The sequence below is a fragment of the Lemur catta genome, chromosome 18 (assembly GCF_020740605.2).
Source record: "Lemur catta isolate mLemCat1 chromosome 18, mLemCat1.pri, whole genome shotgun sequence".
Taxonomy (NCBI): domain Eukaryota; kingdom Metazoa; phylum Chordata; class Mammalia; order Primates; family Lemuridae; genus Lemur; species Lemur catta.
This window is the reverse complement of record NC_059145.1, coordinates 43,697,699-43,718,223: the sequence shown is the minus strand read 5'-3', so window position 1 is coordinate 43,718,223 and position 20,525 is coordinate 43,697,699. Positions and strand designations below refer to the sequence as shown.

Below are 20,525 nucleotides of genomic sequence, written 5' to 3'. Positions count from 1 at the left end.
CTCTGTGCCCTGCTTCAGATACTGTAAAATTGTGCCTTGCATGTGCATACACACAGCTGGATGACGCTGTGTGTGCAGAAGGGTGCAGATGTGTGTGGCAGCCTGCATGAGACACACCTCATAAAGAATCTTCATAGAATTGTACTTGTGGCCCAGAACTGCTCTGGCTTAAAGTAGACTCAGGTCTAAGAAATGAAATATGGAGCATTTGGCTTTACAGGCTTTAAATTTTTAATTCTTAGTTGTTTTTCAGTTTAAAAATTATAAAAGTAAGACATGATCACTAAAAATAAATTCGTAAATAACAGAAGCATATAAAACAAAAAGTGAAAGTCCCAGGAACTCCCTAGAGGTGTGTATGTGTGTGTTATTCACACTCACACTACATGCAAATTAAAAAATAATAAAAGTGGGGTCATGCTCTGTCAACTCATTATGTTTACTTTATTTCCTACACTCTGCACCAGCCATCTGAATGCACCTAATTTTTATTGATGAAGGCATGGAATTCCAGGGCATATTTTATTTAGCTGTTCCCATAATAATGAACACTTAAGTGGCTGCAGGTTTTCCCTAATTATAAACAGTGCTGCCAGGAATGTCATTGCATGGCATGCAAGTACTCCTGCAAGCTAGATTCCCATAGTGGATTTCTGGGTCAAAGGGATGGACATTCTTTATTGTGAGAGAAACTGCCAAACTGCTCTCTGAAATGATGGTGTCCATTTGCATGTCTACCAGGAGGGTAGGGGACTGACCGTTTCCCTACACCCTCACCAACAATTGATATTCTCCGATTTTTTTGTTTTTTATCCATCTGATAAGGGAAACCTATTTTAAAAACTGCATTTCCAATACACGTAACCTAAACATTTGTACCCTTGTAATATGCTGAAATAAAAAAAAATTTAAAAAATTAAATAAAAATAAAAACTCCATTGCCTTAATCACTAATGAAGGTATCTTTCCACTTATTTACCAGTCATTTGTATTTTCTTTTCTTTTAAGATGTTTGTCCTTTCCTTGTTAATTTATTGGTGATCTTTGAGTCTAACGTGTGTAATCAATCTTTTCTCTGTTAGACGTGTTGTAAATGTTTTCTTCCACTCTGTCATTTGTCTCTTAACTTTGTTCATGAAGCCTTTTGCCAAGTAGAAAATGTTAATTTTCATGTAGTCAAATTTGTTTATCCTTCCCTTTAAATCTTCCAAGTTTCATGGCTTCTTAGAAAGGCTGTCACTACTTGAAGGTTATTGAAATAATCTCCTATGGTTTATTCTAGTACTCATACAGTATTTATTTTAAAGTCACTCTAAATCCATATACAATTTATCTTTGAGAATGGTGTGAGTCAGAGATCTAACTTAAGTTTCATGTCTCCCCAAATGGATAGTCAGTTGTTTCAGCATCGTTATTCAATAGTTTATTCTTTCACTACTGCTCTGAAAATGTGCTCTCATCATATACTAAATTCTCGTATGCACAGAGGTCCATTTGCAAACTTCTGTTTTGATACATTTTTTCAGTTCCTGCATGAATAGAACACTATATTAATTAAAGTTACTTTATTCTTTTGCTGTCTAGTAGGGTGAATTCCCACCATTTTATTCTACTTTCGTTTTATTTTTCTTTGTTATTTTTGTGCGTTTGTCTTTAATATGACAATGTCAGTCCATGAAGCATGCCTCCCCTCTCCCAGTGTCCTCAAAATCCCATTGGAGCTCTGATTGGGATGGTGTTGGATTTATAGATTAATTAGTGGGAACCTAACATTTGAATATTGAGTGCTCCTCTCATTCAGCGACTTGGTTTATCGATCCACCTATTCTTTGATAATCCCTAGTAACATTTTAAAGTTCTCTTCAACAAATAAGCTCACTTAAAAGATATTTCATAATTTTTACTGCTATTGAGTTCTTTGCTGGATTAGATTGTTTTCTAAATAGATTTTTAAATGCATATCTTAGAGTTTTTAAGTGGAAAATCATACATTCAAATAATGATAATTTTACATTTTTGTTTTACAAATGTGTGTGAGGGTGTGTGTGTGCACACCTCTCATTTATTTCTGTTGTCTTCTTATTTTGGTTGGGGTCTCTCTGGAGGAAAGCTGACTAACAGCGATAATAGCAACCATCTGCATCTTCGTCATGACTGCCATGAGAACACCTCTACGGTTTCACCACTGACTGTTATCAGGTTTAAGGAAATCATTTCAGATAAATATCTTTGGCTGAAAACTGCTCTGGGGACCTGGTGGAAGAGGAGAAGGCACTGGGAGAATGAGTCCAGAGGCTGCCTGCTGGGTCACCTGGAGTCGGGGCCGTCCATGCCGGGTGGGGGTGGGGAGAGGAGCCGCAGGAAAGGCCTGGCGGTGCGACCCAGACGGAAGCCCTGGGCATCCAGGGCAGCCTGGCACGGGGACTCCAGGTTTGGGGTAGGAGGGCAGGCAACGATGGCAAATGAGGTGGGACCAAGCCATCCCACAGTTTGGGCACCAGACTCAGGGGGTTTGCTTGGCAGGGGATTTGTCAGTGGGATTTAATCAGGGGAGATAGGATGTAGGAAGATAATCAAATTTTCTGCACACACAGAAATTTGCTATGTCTCCAGCATTATCATCTGCAAAGAAATGGTGATTTCCTGCCCTGTGCTCCTGGGAATGGCTGCATTCTTTTCTGCATTCTCTGCCCTAGTGGGGAGAGAATGATAATCCAATTCCATACAAAATGAGGAAGGATAAGGTGCTGGGCCACAAGTGGAGGGAGGGGACATGAGGGAGGCCCTCAGAGGAGGGGACTTGGGAGCCATGGCTTGATGGATGTGGCTCTAACTGCATCTCATAAGAGCTTCCCGGATGTGGGCCAAGCCTGTCAGGCACATTGGCTCACTTAATCCTCCAAACAAACTTAGGAGGCAGGAATTTTATTATCCCCACTTTACAAATGAGGAAACTGAAGCCTTGAGAGGTGAATTAATTCACCCAATTCACCCAAGATCCTGTGGCTGGGAAGAGGACCCAGGCTCCTGCCCCTGCTCTCCTTGCACGCTCTGTTCTCAGTCTGATAAAGCGGACACAGTCGCCTTTCAGCTGCCGCAGCCGGCCAGAGTGACTGCCTGCTGCACCTTCGAGTCATTTGATCCCTGGGTCCCTATGGGGTGTCCAGAGGCCACATCTACAGCTCAGCTCTGTGTCTGGGCAAGTCAGACCTTTCTCTTGGCTTCAGTTTCTTCAACTGTCAATGAAGATTAATGAAGACCTCTACACCTTACCTCTGAGCCTCTTGTAAAAATCTCTTACTACTGTCATCAATTATTAACAAAAAATTGTAGAAACTCTAGTATTTGGGACCCCTTTCTCATGCCAAGCTCTTACCTAAGTGGTTTACCATTGTTAATTCTTTCTAGTCCTCTCAACCAGCCTAATAAAGTGGATACTGTTGTCACCTCATTTTACAGTGGAGGAACTGAAGCACAGAGAGGTTAAGTGACTCACCCAAGGTCACACAGCTAGAAAGCAGTGGAACAGAGACTTCTGCCCCCTCTCCAGCTGATTGTTCTTTTTGCTGATGTCCTTGAGGATCTAATCTCGATGTTGGCTGTCTCCCCTGGTGTTTTGTTTTGTGCAGTGGATACTCTGGCATGTAAGCTGGTACCCTGGGTGGAGGCACCTTTCTCTTTGTTCCTCTGGGGTCTCAGGAATCACTAGACGGGGTGAGTCTTCCCACTCGCCTGGAGCCCTTAGCGCATGCAGGGGGGTAAACTAGAGTCTTTAATCCGTGCAAAGGCAGGAATGTCGCTACGGATTTCCAGGAGATCCTGGATTCCCCACAACCCCGGCAGCCCCCAGCTTCTGCTCTGGCTGCAACAGACCTGCTTGCTTGTTGTCTAGCTTTGCTGGGAGGTGGGGGTGCAGATTTTCCCATCTGCCTTTTCCTTGGGGGTCTATCCATCAAGTTCTATCTCTTTTCCGATGTCTTGCCTCAGCAGGGCTCAAGACCTGGTGTCCTGTTTCCTCATGGCCTTAATCTGAAAGCTCTCTCCTTTGCAGAGCCCAGTAGCACAAGGACGGTCACGTTCTGTTCCTCCTTGCCCTCCTGTGGGCTCTGTCTCCATCATGTGGCCCCAACAGGTTCCCTTGTCCTCCTGTGGCCCAGCCCAGCATTGGTAGACCTCACATAGCATATCAGATCAGATCTCTCTGGAGGAGACTTTTAGGGCAAGCGGTTGCCTAGATAGCCCTTTACATCATGCAGTGAAAAAAAAAATAGAGAGGAAGAATCTACTCAAAAATGCAGAAAAAGATGAGCCTTACAGGAGTAAGAGGTTGTTACAATAATCTAGATACCTCCTCTGCAAACCAGAACATTCTTACTTGAAACGTGTCCTGTAGGGCCCTACTTACAAATAATGTCAGGAAACTATAATGACTTCCTTTTTCGTGTTGCAGAAAGCAGAAGCCACTGGAGAACAATGGCCAAGAGGCAGACCTAAATGGGTGTGTAATAAGATATCATTGATTTCTGTTCTCTTTTTGTAAAGAAAAATTTCTGGTTTTTTAAAGTGAAAAGTCGTATTCATTAATTACATGAATTTCTACGTTCTGGTTTGATGAACCTTGGAAAGGGTTAAGGCAAGTGACAAAGTATCACCACTTCTCACCCTTAGGCTCCAGGTGTTTCCTCAGAACACTTTCCTCTCCTGAGGGGACTCCTTTTTCTTTCTCTTGTCAACATCAAATGAGTCTCCATTCTTCCTTCTAATGGGGCAACACAGCCATGACTTGCTTAGTAGGTTGAACAACTAAAGTTAAAGGGTATTACGAAGCCTTGGAAATTGATTACAAACGGTGATAAAAGTCGGATGAAATGTGTGTGAGACAACTTCGTAGTGTTTTCTCCCCACCCCCACCCCCCACATAGCTTTGTTTTGGACCATCTCGCTGTCTAGGTGGCTTCTGTTTTCTTTTTCACATTGGCTGTGGTAGGAAGCAAGGGTCTAATTTGCAGTTTTTCTTGCTTCCCTTAGTAATCACTCTCTATGTGCTGACATTGGAGACAGTTGCATCCACGAAAGTGCCCTTGGTCCCACAGGCACACAGATCCTGTATCTTTTCAGACCAAAAATTCAGTGATCACTGCAAAACTGCTGTGAACTAAAATAAAATCTTAAGTCTCCCCCGCACTGGCTGACTGAATGGATCCCTCCTGGCTAAGGCTATGTCCTAAAACTCAGTTGTCTGCCACAAGGGGGGGATGTCAGACCTGCCTCATCATCAGCTAAACTTGTTATTTACTTAAAGTTTGTCAGGACTCTGGAAAACAAAACAAGAGAATCACTAAATCCTGGGGTGGTTCCCTCATTTGAGGAAGCTGTGCTCCCTACTTACGGCTTCTGTCATAGGTTTAATTCTCGTGTCTTGTATGTCACTGCTCAGATATAGTCTCAATAAATTCTTTTGTGCACTGACACCTGTGGCCAATGCAGAGTGGCCCGTAAAATAATAAATCAACATTGTCTAAAACTGCACACAAACCCTTCTGAGGCCTGTGAATATGCCATTGTCCTCATAGCCAGGACACACATTTCCTGCTCTTTCTCTCACATAGAGGCCATGATGAGGTCAATAATCAACTACAAATAAGCTTTAGTTATAAAATTCCCAGAGCTAGGCCCAGTGCCAGATGGGGGCCGTGCAGAGAAAAGCTTCAGCCCCCCTCTGGGTCCACGAGCAAGGAAGGAACCAAAGTGCATGAAACAGGGCAGGGGAGTGGCAGGTTCCTGTAGCGGACAGCTTGAAAGGGGGGCTGGCTGCCCATTCCACACCACAGGCACTTGGTAGGGGGCAGCAGAAAGGGCAGAGTCGGGTGATGAGGAAAGCTGTGGAGTCCAGACTCCCGAAATGTGAGAACAGCCACAGACATGCTACAGAGTGCTCTAGAACCCTGGGAGTTGGACACAGCGTTTTGTGTGAAGGGACACCTGCATCGTCCTGGGGAGAAAATGGGCACGTGGTCCAAAAACTAAAGCATGAACCTTCCATCTAAAACATCATCGCTCCAATTCATCAGGAAGTAGCTTGATGGCTACATTGCCCTTCCTCCCGTAGGTACAGAAGGGTAATACTGACAGCGGGGAATATGTTACAGAGGGAACAGCCTAATAAAAAACACTGGCAAAAATGTTTTGTCTCTTTAAAACCTCACCCTTTTGGAAAACTAAAACCCGCATCCCTGCCTCAGGGCAGGGAAATGTCTTTTGTTCTTTGTGCTACAGGAGATGGCTCAAGGGAGCTGTCCTGGCAGAAGTCACAGGATTGTCTTCTGCGGAGATGGAATGATCAGAATCATTACTCATAGTTGAACGACAATAGCCTAGAACTGAAAACAGTCCCTGTAAAAGCTCTGTATTTCTGTTTATTATTAAGATGATGACATTTTGAGACAGGAGTCTCCATTGTCCTCATTTGCCAGTAAATTAATAAATTCCTCTTTCCTCCTCCAAAAAAAAAAAAAAGTTCTAGACCCCTGCCTTTACCGTCCGCAGCACCAGTGCCGCTCTGAGCGGTGATCTCGCGGTGGTCAGAATGGAGCTTCTGGCCCCGACCCCCCCCAGTGTGGGTCACCTGCAGTCTTCCCCTCTCAGTTAATGTTTCTCAGGCCAGACACCTTGGCACCGTCCCCAACTCCTCTTCTTCCTACCCCACGACCTCTGCCTTTGAGAAATGTCTAGAACCAACCATCTCACCACTTCCCCACTGCCACACCCTAGTCTAAGCCACTCCACCTCTCTCCTCGGTCACTGCCGAAGCCCCACAGTCATGTCTCTGCACCCCCTTCCCTCCCTCTCCATCCATTCTGAGCCCCTGCACGGCTCCTGCCTCTACAGAGCAGAAGCAGACGTTCTTCTGCACCCACAGGGCCCCACGGTTCCTGGTCCCTGTACTCTCTCCCAAGTCACTTGGTTCCAGCCAGGCCCACATTGTGGAGGCTGCTGGAGGATGCCAGAGTGGGGCCGTGTGCGACTTTCCCCACCTGCCGCAGGCCAGGCTGCCTGATTGAAGGGAGCCTACTAAGTGCAAGGAGACAGGAAGCCTGATTCTACCTGGCCCCACCAGGGCAGGTCTGGGCAGGCCACATGCTCCCTCTGGGCTGAGAGACCCCATTTGTAAAATGGTGTCAAAGGAAATATTCTTTTCTGAGAGTGTCTGATTTTCTTGGTCAAATTATTTCACAGGAGCAACCTCAAGCCAGAGTATTTCCAAATATCCTGGAAATTGCTCATTTCCCTGACTCTTTCCTCTATTTCCAAATAGCCACCAGGTTCTGCTTCATCTGCCAGGCCCCCGGGCTTGCTCCCTGGTTCCTCATTCTATCCGTCACCTTCTGCCCGTATGTCCTCACCTTAGCCCTCTGGCATCCATCTTGCATCCCGCTGCTGTCTCCTTTTCAGGCTGCACTTTCTGTGATGACAGGGAATGTGGTGCAGAAGCAGGTGGTTCTGCACTCACCCCTTGGTGATGGCAGCCTCCAGGGAGAGGCAAAGCTCATTGCCCGCCCTTGTCACCAACATGGTGATCTTCCGCTCCTGGGGGAGTGACCGAGTAGCCACACGGGTTCTGGGAAGTCTTCCCTTGCAGCCCAGAGAACCCTGGAGGGGTAGAGAGAAGGTGTTGTGCAGCAGAGGCAGGGCTGAGAGTCGGGAGGGAGCCGGCGGGGAGACAGGTGAGTGATCGTGCCAAGAGGAGCCACTGAGGCTACAGGGAGGGGCCCTTGGGAAAGTCTGTTGGGCCCAGGGAGGGGCGCGATGGTGAGAGACAGAGAGAGGATGAGGGGCAGAGAGAGATTGAGAAAGGGGGTCATAAAAGAGAGAGAAGGAGAGAACTACAGTTACAGATAATAGGACAGAATGTGGCAGGGGAACCAGGTGGGGCTGGGCACCTAAGGATGGCAAAGACAGATGACCGGAGTCAAGGACTGGGGCAGACTGCTCGGTTCAGCTTCAAGAAGGAGACTGTAGGGAAAGCGGCTCCTGCTCTGCCCCCAAGTCCTGCCTGCAGGGTGACTTGCCTCTCCTAACATCTTCCTCATGCTGGATCATGATGCACCTTGAGCCTGTGGAAAGGGACCCCCTCGCAGATCCTCAGGGTTCTGCATGGTCTGGCTCCCAGTGGGGATCAGAAACGTCTGGAGACAATAACAATAATAGTTAATATTTACTGAGTTTTCAAAATATGGCTTGCCTTTGCACTGAGCATCTTATATAAGTTACTTCGTTAAATCCTAACAATCTCATGAGAAAGGTACTTTTACTCTTCCTATTTTCACATGGAGAGACTGAGGCTCAGGCAGGTTGAATGATATGCCTAGATCTGGGAGGTGAGGAAGAAGTAGAGCTGGTTTCAAACCAGTCCCGTCACTGCTCCTGTCTTTCGGGTGCCAGGCTACCCAGTCAATGACGAAGGGGCGAGGGAATCGCCTGGGACACAGGTGTTGCACTGGGACGTGCTCAGAAGAGCCGGACCTAGAAGAGCTGAGGGAGGGAAGTGCTGGGCTCACGGAGGGCAGGGGAGGGAGACCGTGACTCTGGAGAATAAAGAACTCTTATCAGCCGGTAAGAAAAAGACGGGCCAACCGATCAAAAAATACACAAAAGACATTCCCCAACAGAACGGCTAAAATGAAAAAGACAGAGACAAGATGTGAAGCAACTGGTATTCTCAAATATGTTGGTGGGAATGTGAATTATTACAACTAATTTTGGAAAACTGGTAGAATTTTCTAAAGCAGAACACATGCATATGCTGTGAAATTCCATTCCTAGGTATATGCCCAGCAGAAATGAATACATATGTCCACCTCAGCACTATTGTTCACAACCCCAAGTTAGAAATGATCCAGGCTAGGCACGGTGGCTCACACCTGTAATCCTAGCACTCTGGGAGGCCAAGGCGGGAGGATTGCTTGAGGTCAGGAGTTTTAGTCCAGCCTCAGCAAGAGTGAGATCCTGTCTCTACTAAAAATAGAAAGAAATTAGCTGGGCAACTAAAAATAGAAAAAATTAGCTGGGTGTGGTGGCACACACCTGTAGTCCCAGCTACTCAAGAGGTTGAGGCAGGAGGATTGCTTGAGGCCAAGAGTTTGAGGTTGCTGTGAGCTGGGCTGACACCACTGCACTCCAACCCTGGGTAAGACCCTGTCTCAAAAAAAAAAAAAAAAAAGAAATGACCCAAATGTCTATTACCAATAGAATAGACAGATAATTTTGGTACATTCATATAAACAAAGGCTATACAACAATGAGAATATAAGAACCGTTTCTTCATGGAATAGCATAGGAGAATCTCATGAAATTTTAAACAAAAGAACTCAGGCACAGTCCATACAATTCCATTTATAAAAATTTCAAACACAGTCGAAATTAATATATTGTGTTAGATGTCAGGATAGTGATTCCCTTTGGGGTAGTGATCGGAAAGAGGTATGTTGAGGGTTTCTGGCAGCTGGTGATGTTCTAGTCTTTGAACTGAGATCTGTTTCACAGGGAGGCGTTCACATTTTAAAACTTCATCAAAGTGTACATTTATGACTCATGTATTTGTTGTGTTATGTATGCATATGCTTATTATACTTCAATTAAAAGTTTGCATTGAAAAGCCAAATATTACCATATACAAACTGGATGAGGAATGTAAGTTTGACTTGGCATTTGGAAATATAATAAATTGGTACAATTCATCACAAAAGAGAAAACTCCAAATGATTATCTCAATAGATGCTGAAATTCAACATCCATTTATGTTTAAAACTAGGTATCTAAGGGAACTTTCCTAATCTACAAGTCTACAAAAAACTACAGCAAGCAGAAATCATACTTAAGGCAAACGTTGACAGCTTTCCTTCTGAGATCAGGAACGAGACCCGGATATTGTTATCTTCATATCTACTCAACATTGTACTGAAAGTCCCATCCAGTGCAAAACAATTGGAAAGGAAGTAATAAAGCTTCCATTGTTACGTTTGTGGAAATTCCCAAGTAATTAGAATTTGTAAGTGAATTTAACAAAGTTGCCAAACATAAGGATAATACACAAAAATAGATTATATTCCCAATACTAGCAGTTATTATAAAATGAAATAAAAATTAGAAAACAAAAAACGAATGATCTCACAAACATAATGTTGAATGAAAGAAATCAGATACAAAAGAGTATATATTGTATGATTGATTCTATTTATATAAAATTCAAAACTAGGCAAAAAAATAGACTAGTAGTTTAGTAGCTAGTAGGATAGTAGCTAGCTTTGGGGGCAGGAGGAGGCTGTGAGATTGGGTGGAGGGATAAGGGGGCTTCTGGACGTTGGTAATGTTTTCTTTCTTGACCTGGATGGTGGTTATACGAGTGTTCTCTTTGGGATAATTTGCTCGATTGTACATTTATGTTTTTACATTTTTCTACCTGAGAGTTTTTTTTAAAAAAGTTAAAAAAGATTACCTGGCCAGCTTGAGTTACTGATCTCTAATGGTCAGTTGGCTGTAGCCAGATCAAAAGAGCCATCTGCTTCATAGGGTAGCCTCGTGCCGGGCAGTAGGGCAGAGAGAGGTGGTGTGTGTGTGTGTGTGTGTGTGTGTGTGTGTGTGTGTGTGCAGGGGAGGGCAGAAGAAAGTGATTGACATCTCATAGGCGGTTTCCCTGAAGAATAATAGTGTTTTCTCGCTCTCTCTAACAAACAGGCCTCATATGAGTTAGAGAGTATTTCCTCTTACAGTTTTTGGAAGAGGTTGTATAGAATTGGTGATAATTTTTTAAACATGAGGTAGAATTCAACAGTGAAACCATCTGAGTCTGAAGATTTATTTTTGGGAAGTTTAAAAACTACAAATTCAGTTTATTAAATAGTTATAGAGCTATTCAAATGATCTATTTCATATTGGGTAAGTTATGGTAGTTCATTACTTTGGAGAAATTGGTCTTTTTCATATGAATTTTCAACTTTATGTATGTAAAGATGTTTTCATAGTCCTTTAATTATCCTGTTGTTATCTTCAGGATCTGTACTGATAGCTCTTGTTTCATTCTTGATATTGGTAATTTCTCTCTTTTTTTGTTTTTGTTTTTGTCTTGCTAGAGATCCAAGAAATGTGGTCATTCCCTTGAAGCTGAAAAAGGAAAAAAAAAAAATTCTCCCAGAGCCTCCAGAAGGAACTCAGCCCTGTGTTCTTAGTCCAGTGAGACTGATTTCGAAATTCTGACCTTGAGAATTATCAGATAACAAATCTGTGTTGTTTTAAGACCCTATATCTATAATCTCTGGGTTTTAATCTGGTATTTAGTGGAAGGAATTGGGAAAGGTATGTCCACTCCATCTTGATCCAGAACCAGAAGTGGGACATGCTGCTTTTAGGTGCTGGTGGGCTCCCAGGCTGAGGCTCTGCTCGGTGGAGTGCAGAGCAGAGCATAGCCCAGTCGTGTTCAGCACAGAGAGGGCATTAATCCAAAGGGGGAAAGAGGATGTGCTTCCCCAGGGTCAGACTACAGAGAGAAGAGAGGAGAAGCAAGGGAAGAGGCCTTGGGACCGCTGTCCACTCTGCGGTTCTGAGAGTTCCCTCAGGGGTGGGCTGCAGTGGGGAGGCGAGGGACAGGGAGACAGTCAGAAGCCCAGGCAGGAGCCCAAGGTCATCTCATGACCAGGGAATGGAAAGCAGCAGGTGGCACAGAGGCAGGATGATGGGCCCCAGGTGACACGGAGTGACTGGAAGAGAAGGGAGAATGGGTGAGGACACACAAGTATGGGCCTAGAGAGACTGAGCGTCCAGCCCCCGCCTTGCCTGAATGCAGTGAGAAGGCCATGGGAGGGGTCCAGGAGGGAGGAGGAAGACATGGAGAAGGAGCAGGAGGGACAGGTCCAAGCAGAGAGAAGCTCTTTGATTGCTGAGTTTCCTTTACAGATGGGGCAACATTGAGCAACATCATTGGCTCAGAAGCATTGCTCTCCTGTGCTCCCAGCTCCCCACACCCTCAGCTTCCTCCTCATCCCCCAGTAGCACTTGCTCCAGGAGATCAGAGGCCAATTAGGTGGCTGAACTTCAAGAGTCCTTTCCAAAATTGATTTTTCTGGAAATTAATGCTCTCTGGAGGAAGTCTTTGCACAGTCAGGATCAAGATTTGCTCAGTGGATCAAGAAAAGGGGGTGTCTTTCTCCCCACTCTACCCCTTCTCTGTCCTTTGAGGGGAACCCACAGGAGGTTGAGCACGAGAGCACAGGATGCCCTGGAGAGAATTCTGGACTAGAATTCTTTGCCTGCTGTGTGCCTTGGGAGGGTGTAACTTCAGTAAAGACACACACTTGTGGTTATAAATGTCACAGCTCATGGCAAACACCTCCTAAAGTCATCCGAGTTTGTGCTCATTTCACTTCTGGTTTCAGCTGAACCAGAGTGGAAGGAGGAGTGGGGAGAGTAGAATCTAGAACTGGGAGGGAGAGAGAAGGGAGGGGAGGGGCAGAAGCGAGGGTCCCTGAAGAAGACCTGTGCCAGGAGGGAGCTACATGGAGAGGGCCCAAGCTGCCAAGGACCTCCTGGAGACTCCAACAAGCCTCTGATTGCAAAAGTAATCGACTAAGATGACAGCATCTCTGGCCTCGAAAGGGGGGCATGTTAGGGTTTGGGTCTATCCCCAAGGCCTCCAGCCTCCAGAGTTCTCCCAGCTCATCACTGGCACTGCTCTGGTACTCTCCTGGCACCCTCACTCCTTGTTCTTGGAAGCTGATGGGGCTATACAGGAGGAGGCCCTTCAGTAGAAGTAGGTCTTAGCTTCCCTGCAGGAGGGTGCTGGGTGCTGGGAGTGATGGAGAAATCTCCTCTCTAGCCTTCCCATCCTCAGGATATGACAGGCAGACGCTGCACAGCTCTCCAACTTCTTCTCAACTCTCCATATGCCTTTACGCAGAGCTTGGCCTCCTCTGCTCTCCACGCTCACCTGGTCCGCAAGCCCTGGGGGAGGCTCTTCCTGGGGCCAGGTCTTGCAGAGATACATCAGCCACAGTCCTTTCCTCCTGAGCTCAGAGGGAGAGGATGGGCATGGGACAGGGGCAGTAGTCACAAGTGCTGTGCTAGCGCAAGGCCAGCCAGGGTTGGAGCCCTCCCAGTGGAGAGCATCCATGGCACCTGCAGACACACATGTTTATGGGAGCGAGCACGAGACAGAGAGCCAGGGATGGAGAAAAAAGCCAAAGAGAGGGAGAGAGACAGAGGAGAGGGAGAAGGCAGGGATTAGGGCAGAGACACAAACAGAGAGCAGGACAGGGTAAGACTCAGAACACTCTCGAAAAAATGGGCCCTGGGGGCAGCATGTGCTCTGTTAGAATGAGGGGCACGTGGGAAAAATGACTCCGCCACTCTTGCCTCTGCTCCCAAAGCTCCCAGCAACCTGGTCAACATGCTCTGCACACTGGACGGCCACTCTCCGGGTCCACACAGACCCTCCTGCTGGACCAGATGCCTCCAAGGTGGGGCCACTTCCCTGAACCCCTAAGCCGAGCTGAGGATCTTGCACACGACGGGGGCTCATGGGTGTCTGCAAATATTGACAACGCACCTGTACTGAGCGTTGTGTAAGCATCTCAACAGCAGGAGGCCTGTGCCTGTGAGGAGCGAGCCCAGAGGGGCGCGGGGTCCAGGTGAAGAGGAGGGGCGGGAGGGGCTGGGAGGCGGAAGAGGAAGAAGAGGCTGATCCGAGCGGACCTCTGTGGGTCCTTTGGAAATTGGGCAACATTTGGCAACCATGTGTATTGGTTAACAAGGCCACTGTTTTCCTGGGGCTGCCCTTCAGCTGAGCTGCCCTCCTGACGACAGGGCCCGCCAGCGACAGAGACTCGCCCAGACTCTCCAGGGCCTTCGGTTCTGTTCAAGAGGCCAACGTGGGGCCGAGCGTCCAGGGCTTTCTCTGGAAGTCATTGTCCCTGTGATGGAGTCCTGCAGGGACTTGGGTTGGTAGAGATGCAGGCAGCTCTGCATTTCCTTCTCATTCTTGCTCATTTTCTGCCCCCTCTTCAGGGCAATCAGCAAAGGAATGGTCAATACCAAAGCACCAAGGGCCCTAAGGGTCACTGGATGGGGTCTGGGTGGATTTCTAGATCTGCCACTACCAGCCGGTGAGTGTGGCCAGTCGCATTGCCTTAATCCACTCATCTGGGGAGAGCTCTGGTGAGGCGCCTCATGGCGGAAGGGGCTGGACAGTGCCTGGTTCCCCGAGGGGTTCAGCCCTTGCTAGCTTTCCTTCCGCTGAGATTCACAAGAGCAGGCACGTCCCTGGGCCTCACTATCTGCATCCGGAGCTCCCAGAGGACTCCTGGGCCCCGTGGGAGAGAAAGCCCCTGGCTGCGGGCCTAAGGGGAGACTTGGGGCAGTTCCATCTCTACAGCTCACTCGCTGTGTGTCCTCAGGCAACCCTTAGGGTACCTGTTTTTAGAATGGGAACAGTGACTGTCTTAACACACAGGGCTGCCGTTACAGCCACATGAGACAAAGTCACTGACAGCTCTCTTTGAAGTTAGAAGTACCATCCAAATGCTAAGGATCATTATCTTACCTCTCTGCTGGGGATGGCACAGCCAGCTACACACAAACAGGCCCACACTAACATGGGCACTGCATGGCACCAAACAGTGACAAACACAGGCGGTGGTGTGCTGGTACACCCGCCCTCTGGTGGTGGCGGTGGCGTTTACTAATTTCTATGGTGTAAATACATCATGACTGATAACCAAGCTACTATCAGTTCCTCTGCCACAAAATCCTTAAATGCTTAGCAAATGGCTCTCTGCCAAGTCAGCCACCTCATCCCACTGGCAGGGACAAGAAACAAGGTCTGGGGTCTCCTGTTGGCCAGGCTTGTGTCCAGATGGGATGGATGTCTTGGGAACTTCTTTTCTCCTTTTTGCCATCTAGAGCTGGTTCTGCCCGGATCGCACACTTCCTTACCAACACTCCTCTTGGGGTTTGAAGGCAGAGGATTCATAGAGGGTGGGGTGTGGGGTTACTAGTCTGTGGCTTGGCCAGAGACTGTTGCCCTGCTGATGGGGCTTGGGCCTGGTCATGGCCTGCTGTCTGCAAAGGCTCTCTGTGCAAGTTTTGAGGGTAGGGGTGGAGCGGAGGAGGAGAAGGGAGTCAGCCCCCACACCTGCCTGTGAAACACCAGCTCTTGCCACTGCAAGGCCGTTTGCACAGCAGCTACCTTCTTTGTGCTCTTTATATTCATGCCACTGTCCCAGCATCTGAAAACCTGCATTCTACTTTTTTGCAGGCTCTTCAAGATCTGGCTCAGCTCCTGGCACGTTGGAGATGCCCTATAGATCAGTGTTAAATGAATGAATAAATTAACGAGTCCATGTACGCAGGTTCTGGGGTGGCCTGGCTTAGCCAGGCCTGCCCTTCACTGCCCTTCAGACCCAACACATTTCAAGCAGGATCCTTTGTCCCCCTCCTAGCCTGTTCCTCCCCTCATTCATTCATTCCTTCAACTGATATTGATCATCAAGAGCCCATAACATGCACAGAGCTAGCTGGTCAGGGAATTTGGGGATGCCTCTGTTGCTCTTTGTCTGGTCAGTTTGGTGGAATGTAGTAGGAAATATGAGAGAAGGTGCAGGGCTAAAGGGAGCCAGTGACTTGCATTTTAGATACATTAAATTTAGGTGCCTCCAGGACCTGCAAGAGGACCTGTCCAGAGACAGATGGACATAAGACATGGAGCTCAGCACACAGAAGGAGGACTTTGTTGATCCTTCTTCCATCAAGAGTTCCAGGCCAGAAAGCCCAGAGTGAATTTTGTTGTCCCGGGTGCCCAGGTAATTGGTCACTGGGTACATACTCCTAAGCTTTTACGTGGCTGTTTACCGAGTACTCTACCTGTGTAAATCCTACTCTTCATTCATGTACCCAGGTCAAAAGCTCTTCCTCACACTCCTCTGGGGCCCTCGTGATGGGATTTGGTCATTCCTCCTCTGCACCCCTACCCTCACTTGGTTTATGCTGCTTGGCCTAGGTGGCTTGTGTGGCAGAATTGTGTGCCTGTGCCTGCCTCTCCCCCATTGTGCTGTGAGCTCCCAAGGGCAAGGAGACCCTTCTTCTCTGTGTCTCTCATGGCATCTGCCAGAACTGGCATGAATGAATGAATGAATGAATGTTGGTAATAGGTCAGTTGAACCTCATTTGTTTTTCTGGGCAGACCCATCCCCTACATCAGCTTCCTCTGCAGACGGCCTTGGGGACTGCTCTGCCTGGGTCTAGATGCACACATTCCTGCTCCGGGGCTGCGCCATTCCCAGCAGCCACAGCAGGGAAACATTCTGCCCTGTTGCTTTACTGTTCTGCCTCCAGGACACCCCTTAAGCTGAGCCTCTTGGTTGTGGTCCTGGGTTCTCCGTGTTCTTGCCAACACTGTAATGTACTTAAGAGGGTCTAGGACCGTCCGACCTCCCCAGCCATCTTCTAATTTGCACTCAGAGATAGAGACATGGGTTGTGATGTTTTGTAATTTTTTTATAATCATGAAAAAGCAAAGCCTAGTTGCTAATTTAGGTACGAAGATGCTTCAGCACTCCTGAGAATTAGTCAATTTTGTATTTCTTCAGTACTTTTGAAATAGTTTATTGCAATCATTGATGAAGACAACTTTTAGTGTTACAACATTGTGTTTCCAAACAATGAGAGAGACCCTGACTCTGTTACCCCAAAACCCAGCTGGTGATTCCAGCACCAAACCCCAGACCCCGCTCTTGCGCCAGGCAAGTAGGATCCCTGATCGGTCCCCACCCTTTTGCCTTGGCAGGATCCGTGCCCAGGGATGGAGGGGCCCTGCAGCCTCCTCGATGGCCCCCCAGGCTCAGGCTGGGTCTGCTTCCGCGTGGCTGAGTGCCTGCTGCATGCTCACCCTTGGCAGAGCTGGCTCCCTGCGGTACTGCCCACCTACTCCAGGAAATGCTTTTTAGTACCAAGTAGCCTAAACAAAGAGCCAAGACCAGTCTTTCAGGACAAGCAGATTTCAGAGTCACATATTGGCCAGGCTGACCTGCCAAGAGAGGCGTCCAGGTGACCTGGACTTCCCTCATGGTTAGGATCTTACTTCCCAGTAACTCTTGGGCTAAATTCACATCCGTATTCACATCCGTACACACAGGGTTGCCTTGTTCTTTCTGAGGGCCCCAGCATACCCCAGTGCATGCATGGGCACCACACTCTGTATGACACCCTCCAGAGATGGATTAGTGACATGCAGTGGTGCCCTGGAGACTTTCGTACCTGAGTTGTCGTGCATCCTGGGAGTGTATTTACAAGATAAATTCTTAGAAGCAGTGTTCTAGTTTTTGAAAAATGGCTTCTCCCCAAATATGACATTTATGCCATTTTTATTTATTTATTCATTTGTTTATTTTTTATTTTTTTATTTCAGGAAATTATGGGGCTACAAATATATTGGTTACATGTTATGACTTTGCCACATCCCAGCCATGATTTGAGACGTGCCCTTTCCCCCCCTACAATGCTCAGTGCGTCCATTAGTTGTGAGTTTACCCACCCCCAAAGAATATCACTACTGTGTGAGCACCTTAGTGTTGACCAGTCAGTGCCAGTTTGATGGCGAGCACATGTGGTGCCTATTCTTCCGTTCTTGTGATACCTCACTTCGGAGGATGGCATTTAAGCCATTTATTAAAATGAGGTTCCCATTTCCCACCTCATACCACCAACACTGGAAAACAAAATCACCCAAAATAAAACAAGCTGTAGGGCGTCTTTCCCACTGGCAAATGAGAGGACACGGAGCCAGGACTGGGTGGCAGTCATTCCCCCCGAGGGCCCTGACTGTTTCCTGGAAGCTGTATCGCCTGTCTCAGCAGGGCGGGAAGAGACCTCATGGGCATGGGGACTGGACAGCCTCTGTCACCCCTGTCAGTTGTCCCCAGGCTGCTGCCAGGCGTAGCTGAGTCCTTTCTAGAACTCCCAGCTCTCTGCTGAGCCAAGGTGGAAGTGCACCCACCTGCCCTAACTGGCTCCTAGGCACTTTCAACACTTTCTGCTAAAGAAAACAGCCTCACAGGCCAAGGCGATCCACCAAGAAAGACACCCTGCTGTGTCCTGCCCTCTACAAGGCACTGAGACCAGAGCAGGGACAAGACCCAGGGGCTGCGACTCCCCGCGGGCTTGGGGACTAGAGACAGCGGCAGGCGCAGGGTCACGCCCAGGTACCGGTCCTCCCTACCCCGCCCCCCACGGAACAGGTAGACCTGGCCGCGGGGCGTGGGGGGGGAAGGGGGCGCGCGTTGGGCAACAGGGCGGGGCACACCCCGTGAGGTCACCAAGCTCCGGATAAAGGGGCGCAGGGCGGGCGCGGGTGGCAGAGCCTTCGTTTGCAGAGTCGCCTCAGGACTGCAGACATGAAGCTCGTCTTCCCGGCTCTGCTGTTCCTCGGGGCCCTTGGTGAGTGCTGGTGCCTCGCGCCCCGCCGGCGGCTCTGGTCCCTGCGCCCCGCCTGGTGGCCGCCTTGGTCCCCGCGTCTGCGGCCGGGGAGGTGGGGCCGGTCTCGCCAGCCCGCCTGGGGAGCAGCAGGAGCAGAGCTCTTCTAAGCCCAGGGACCCTGTCCCATTGTGTCCTGCCCATGGATTTGGCACCCGTTGTACCCTTACATGTGTTTTACATGGGAGGAAAATGAGGCGCAGAGAGGGTGAGCCCCTTGCTGAAGACACACAGACCACCCGAGTTCAGATCCTGGCTCCTGCAAGGACCGTGTGACCTGGGCAAGATAGAGCCTCTCTGAGACTTAGTTTTTCCATGTTAAAAACGGCCTAAATGTGGGTCCGCAGGGTGCGGGAGGAGGTGGGGTGCCTGCTCAGTACCAGGCACAGGTGCGTGCACACCTCCCATGGCAGAGGGGTGCAGACCCTCCTGGTGGGATCCTTGTATCAGAGTGTATGTGGGGGAAATGACTGATTTTGCCTTTGAAATAGAAGGGCCTGAATAGAAGGGACTGAACAATCGTTAGTTCCATACCCAGGTATCTGAAGTGATTTCTGGGCTGCTCGGAGGGCATTCCCCAGTGGTAGGTGAGTGCTGTAACCGTGTTGAGTGCGGAGCTGCCTGCGGTGTGGGCGGGAGGAGGGTCCCAGGCAGCGGAGCAAAGGGCTGCCTTGGGCATTAGAAGCTAGGCAGTGGAAGCCCAGTGTCACACCTCTGTCTAGCGCATCTGCTCAGGGCTGGGAGCTTCCTGGGAGGGAGCCGGTGGTGGGAGAGCAGTGGTGATTTCACAACCCCAAACCCAGGGAGTATGATCCTATCCCTGTCCCTGCCCCTCGGGTCCCCTTCTCCAAGTTCCTTCCCAGGTCTGCTGCACAGGGCTGGGACTACCTGGGAGGCGCCGGAGAGGTGGAAAGCCTTGCTTTCCTGGACGTGGTCCAGGAATCTCACTCACAGTGGCACCACTTGGACCTTTGGCTGTCTTGGCCCTTACAGAGATCTGCAGTTTAAATCCCGCAGTCAATAGGATGGTGGTCTTCATCACAAAGTGACACTAAAACCCTTGTCCTACCCTGAGAAAAGGGCGGCACTGCCCCGTGAGATTCCTGCCCTGCTCCCCGCAGGTGCCCAGATGGCAGGGGTTGGGCAGGAGCCATGGGAGCAGGTCGGGGAGTCAGTCGGTTCAGCCCCTGGAGTCATGATTGGCAGGCACTCGTGAGGCTTCCCCTTAGACTGAGCAGTCTGCCTGGGCCCTCCCGCGAGCCGTGGGTGGGTGGGAATTCCTGTCCTGGCCCCTGCCTTCGAGGCCAAGGCACTACATGTCTGCAGGGAATTTGTGCTTTAGCAAGAGTCCAGCAGGCATGGGTGGGCAGCATCTGAGTGGTCGATGCTGGGTGCAGGCGCTGGGTTGGGGATTTGGGAGAGGCCAGATGCAGATCTGCTGTAGGGAACACTTGGTCTTGAGGGGCATACTCAGCTCCAGAGCTGTTAGGTGGGGGCTTAGGCAGGGATTTCTGCATCCAGCATCCAGTGTTTCAGGGGCTGGGGACAGGGATTCTGGAAGGGTGCTCAGTGGTCCTTTAGTCACTCTGGTTCAGTCCCTGCAGGGGAAGAAGCAAGCTCTGCCCCCAAGTTCTCGCCACCGCTGACCCCTACTCTGGGCTTGAGGCATGGTCTTCTGTTTTGCTCTCTCCCATCACCCCCAACACCCACCCCTTGCCAAGCTGATTTCTGACACCACCTCTGTGTTTCTGCATGCTCGCCCTTGGCATGCATGCTCGTCCTTCTCCATTCTTCATGCTGTCTCCACTCCCCCCTCAGACCATCCCTTCCCTCGTGCCTTCCTTGGTCACAGCCTCCCTGCCTGTTCCCAGGTTTCAGTCCACTCTGCCCCTGCCCTGGGCAGAGCTCCAGTCTCCACCCTCTTCCATGAGTCATAGCTTCCCTGTATCCCAAATAAGACCTCCCTGGAGCAGCACTGGAGATGGTCCATTACCTGACCCCAGACCCTT

The 20,525-nt window shown here is 48.9% G+C and overlaps 1 protein-coding gene across 1 annotated transcript in view; it reads left to right on the top strand.

The window, feature by feature from the left end:
- The first annotated feature begins 18,365 nt into the window (after positions 1–18,365).
- The window catches only part of LTF (lactotransferrin), a 30,104-nt gene continuing 27,944 nt past the window's right edge, over positions 18,366–20,525 (top strand). Inside the window, exon 1 of the mRNA XM_045529835.1 lies at positions 18,366–18,480. Coding sequence (XP_045385791.1) covers positions 18,438–18,480 — 43 coding nt within the window. The 5' untranslated portion in view covers positions 18,366–18,437. The remainder of the gene's footprint in view (positions 18,481–20,525) is intronic.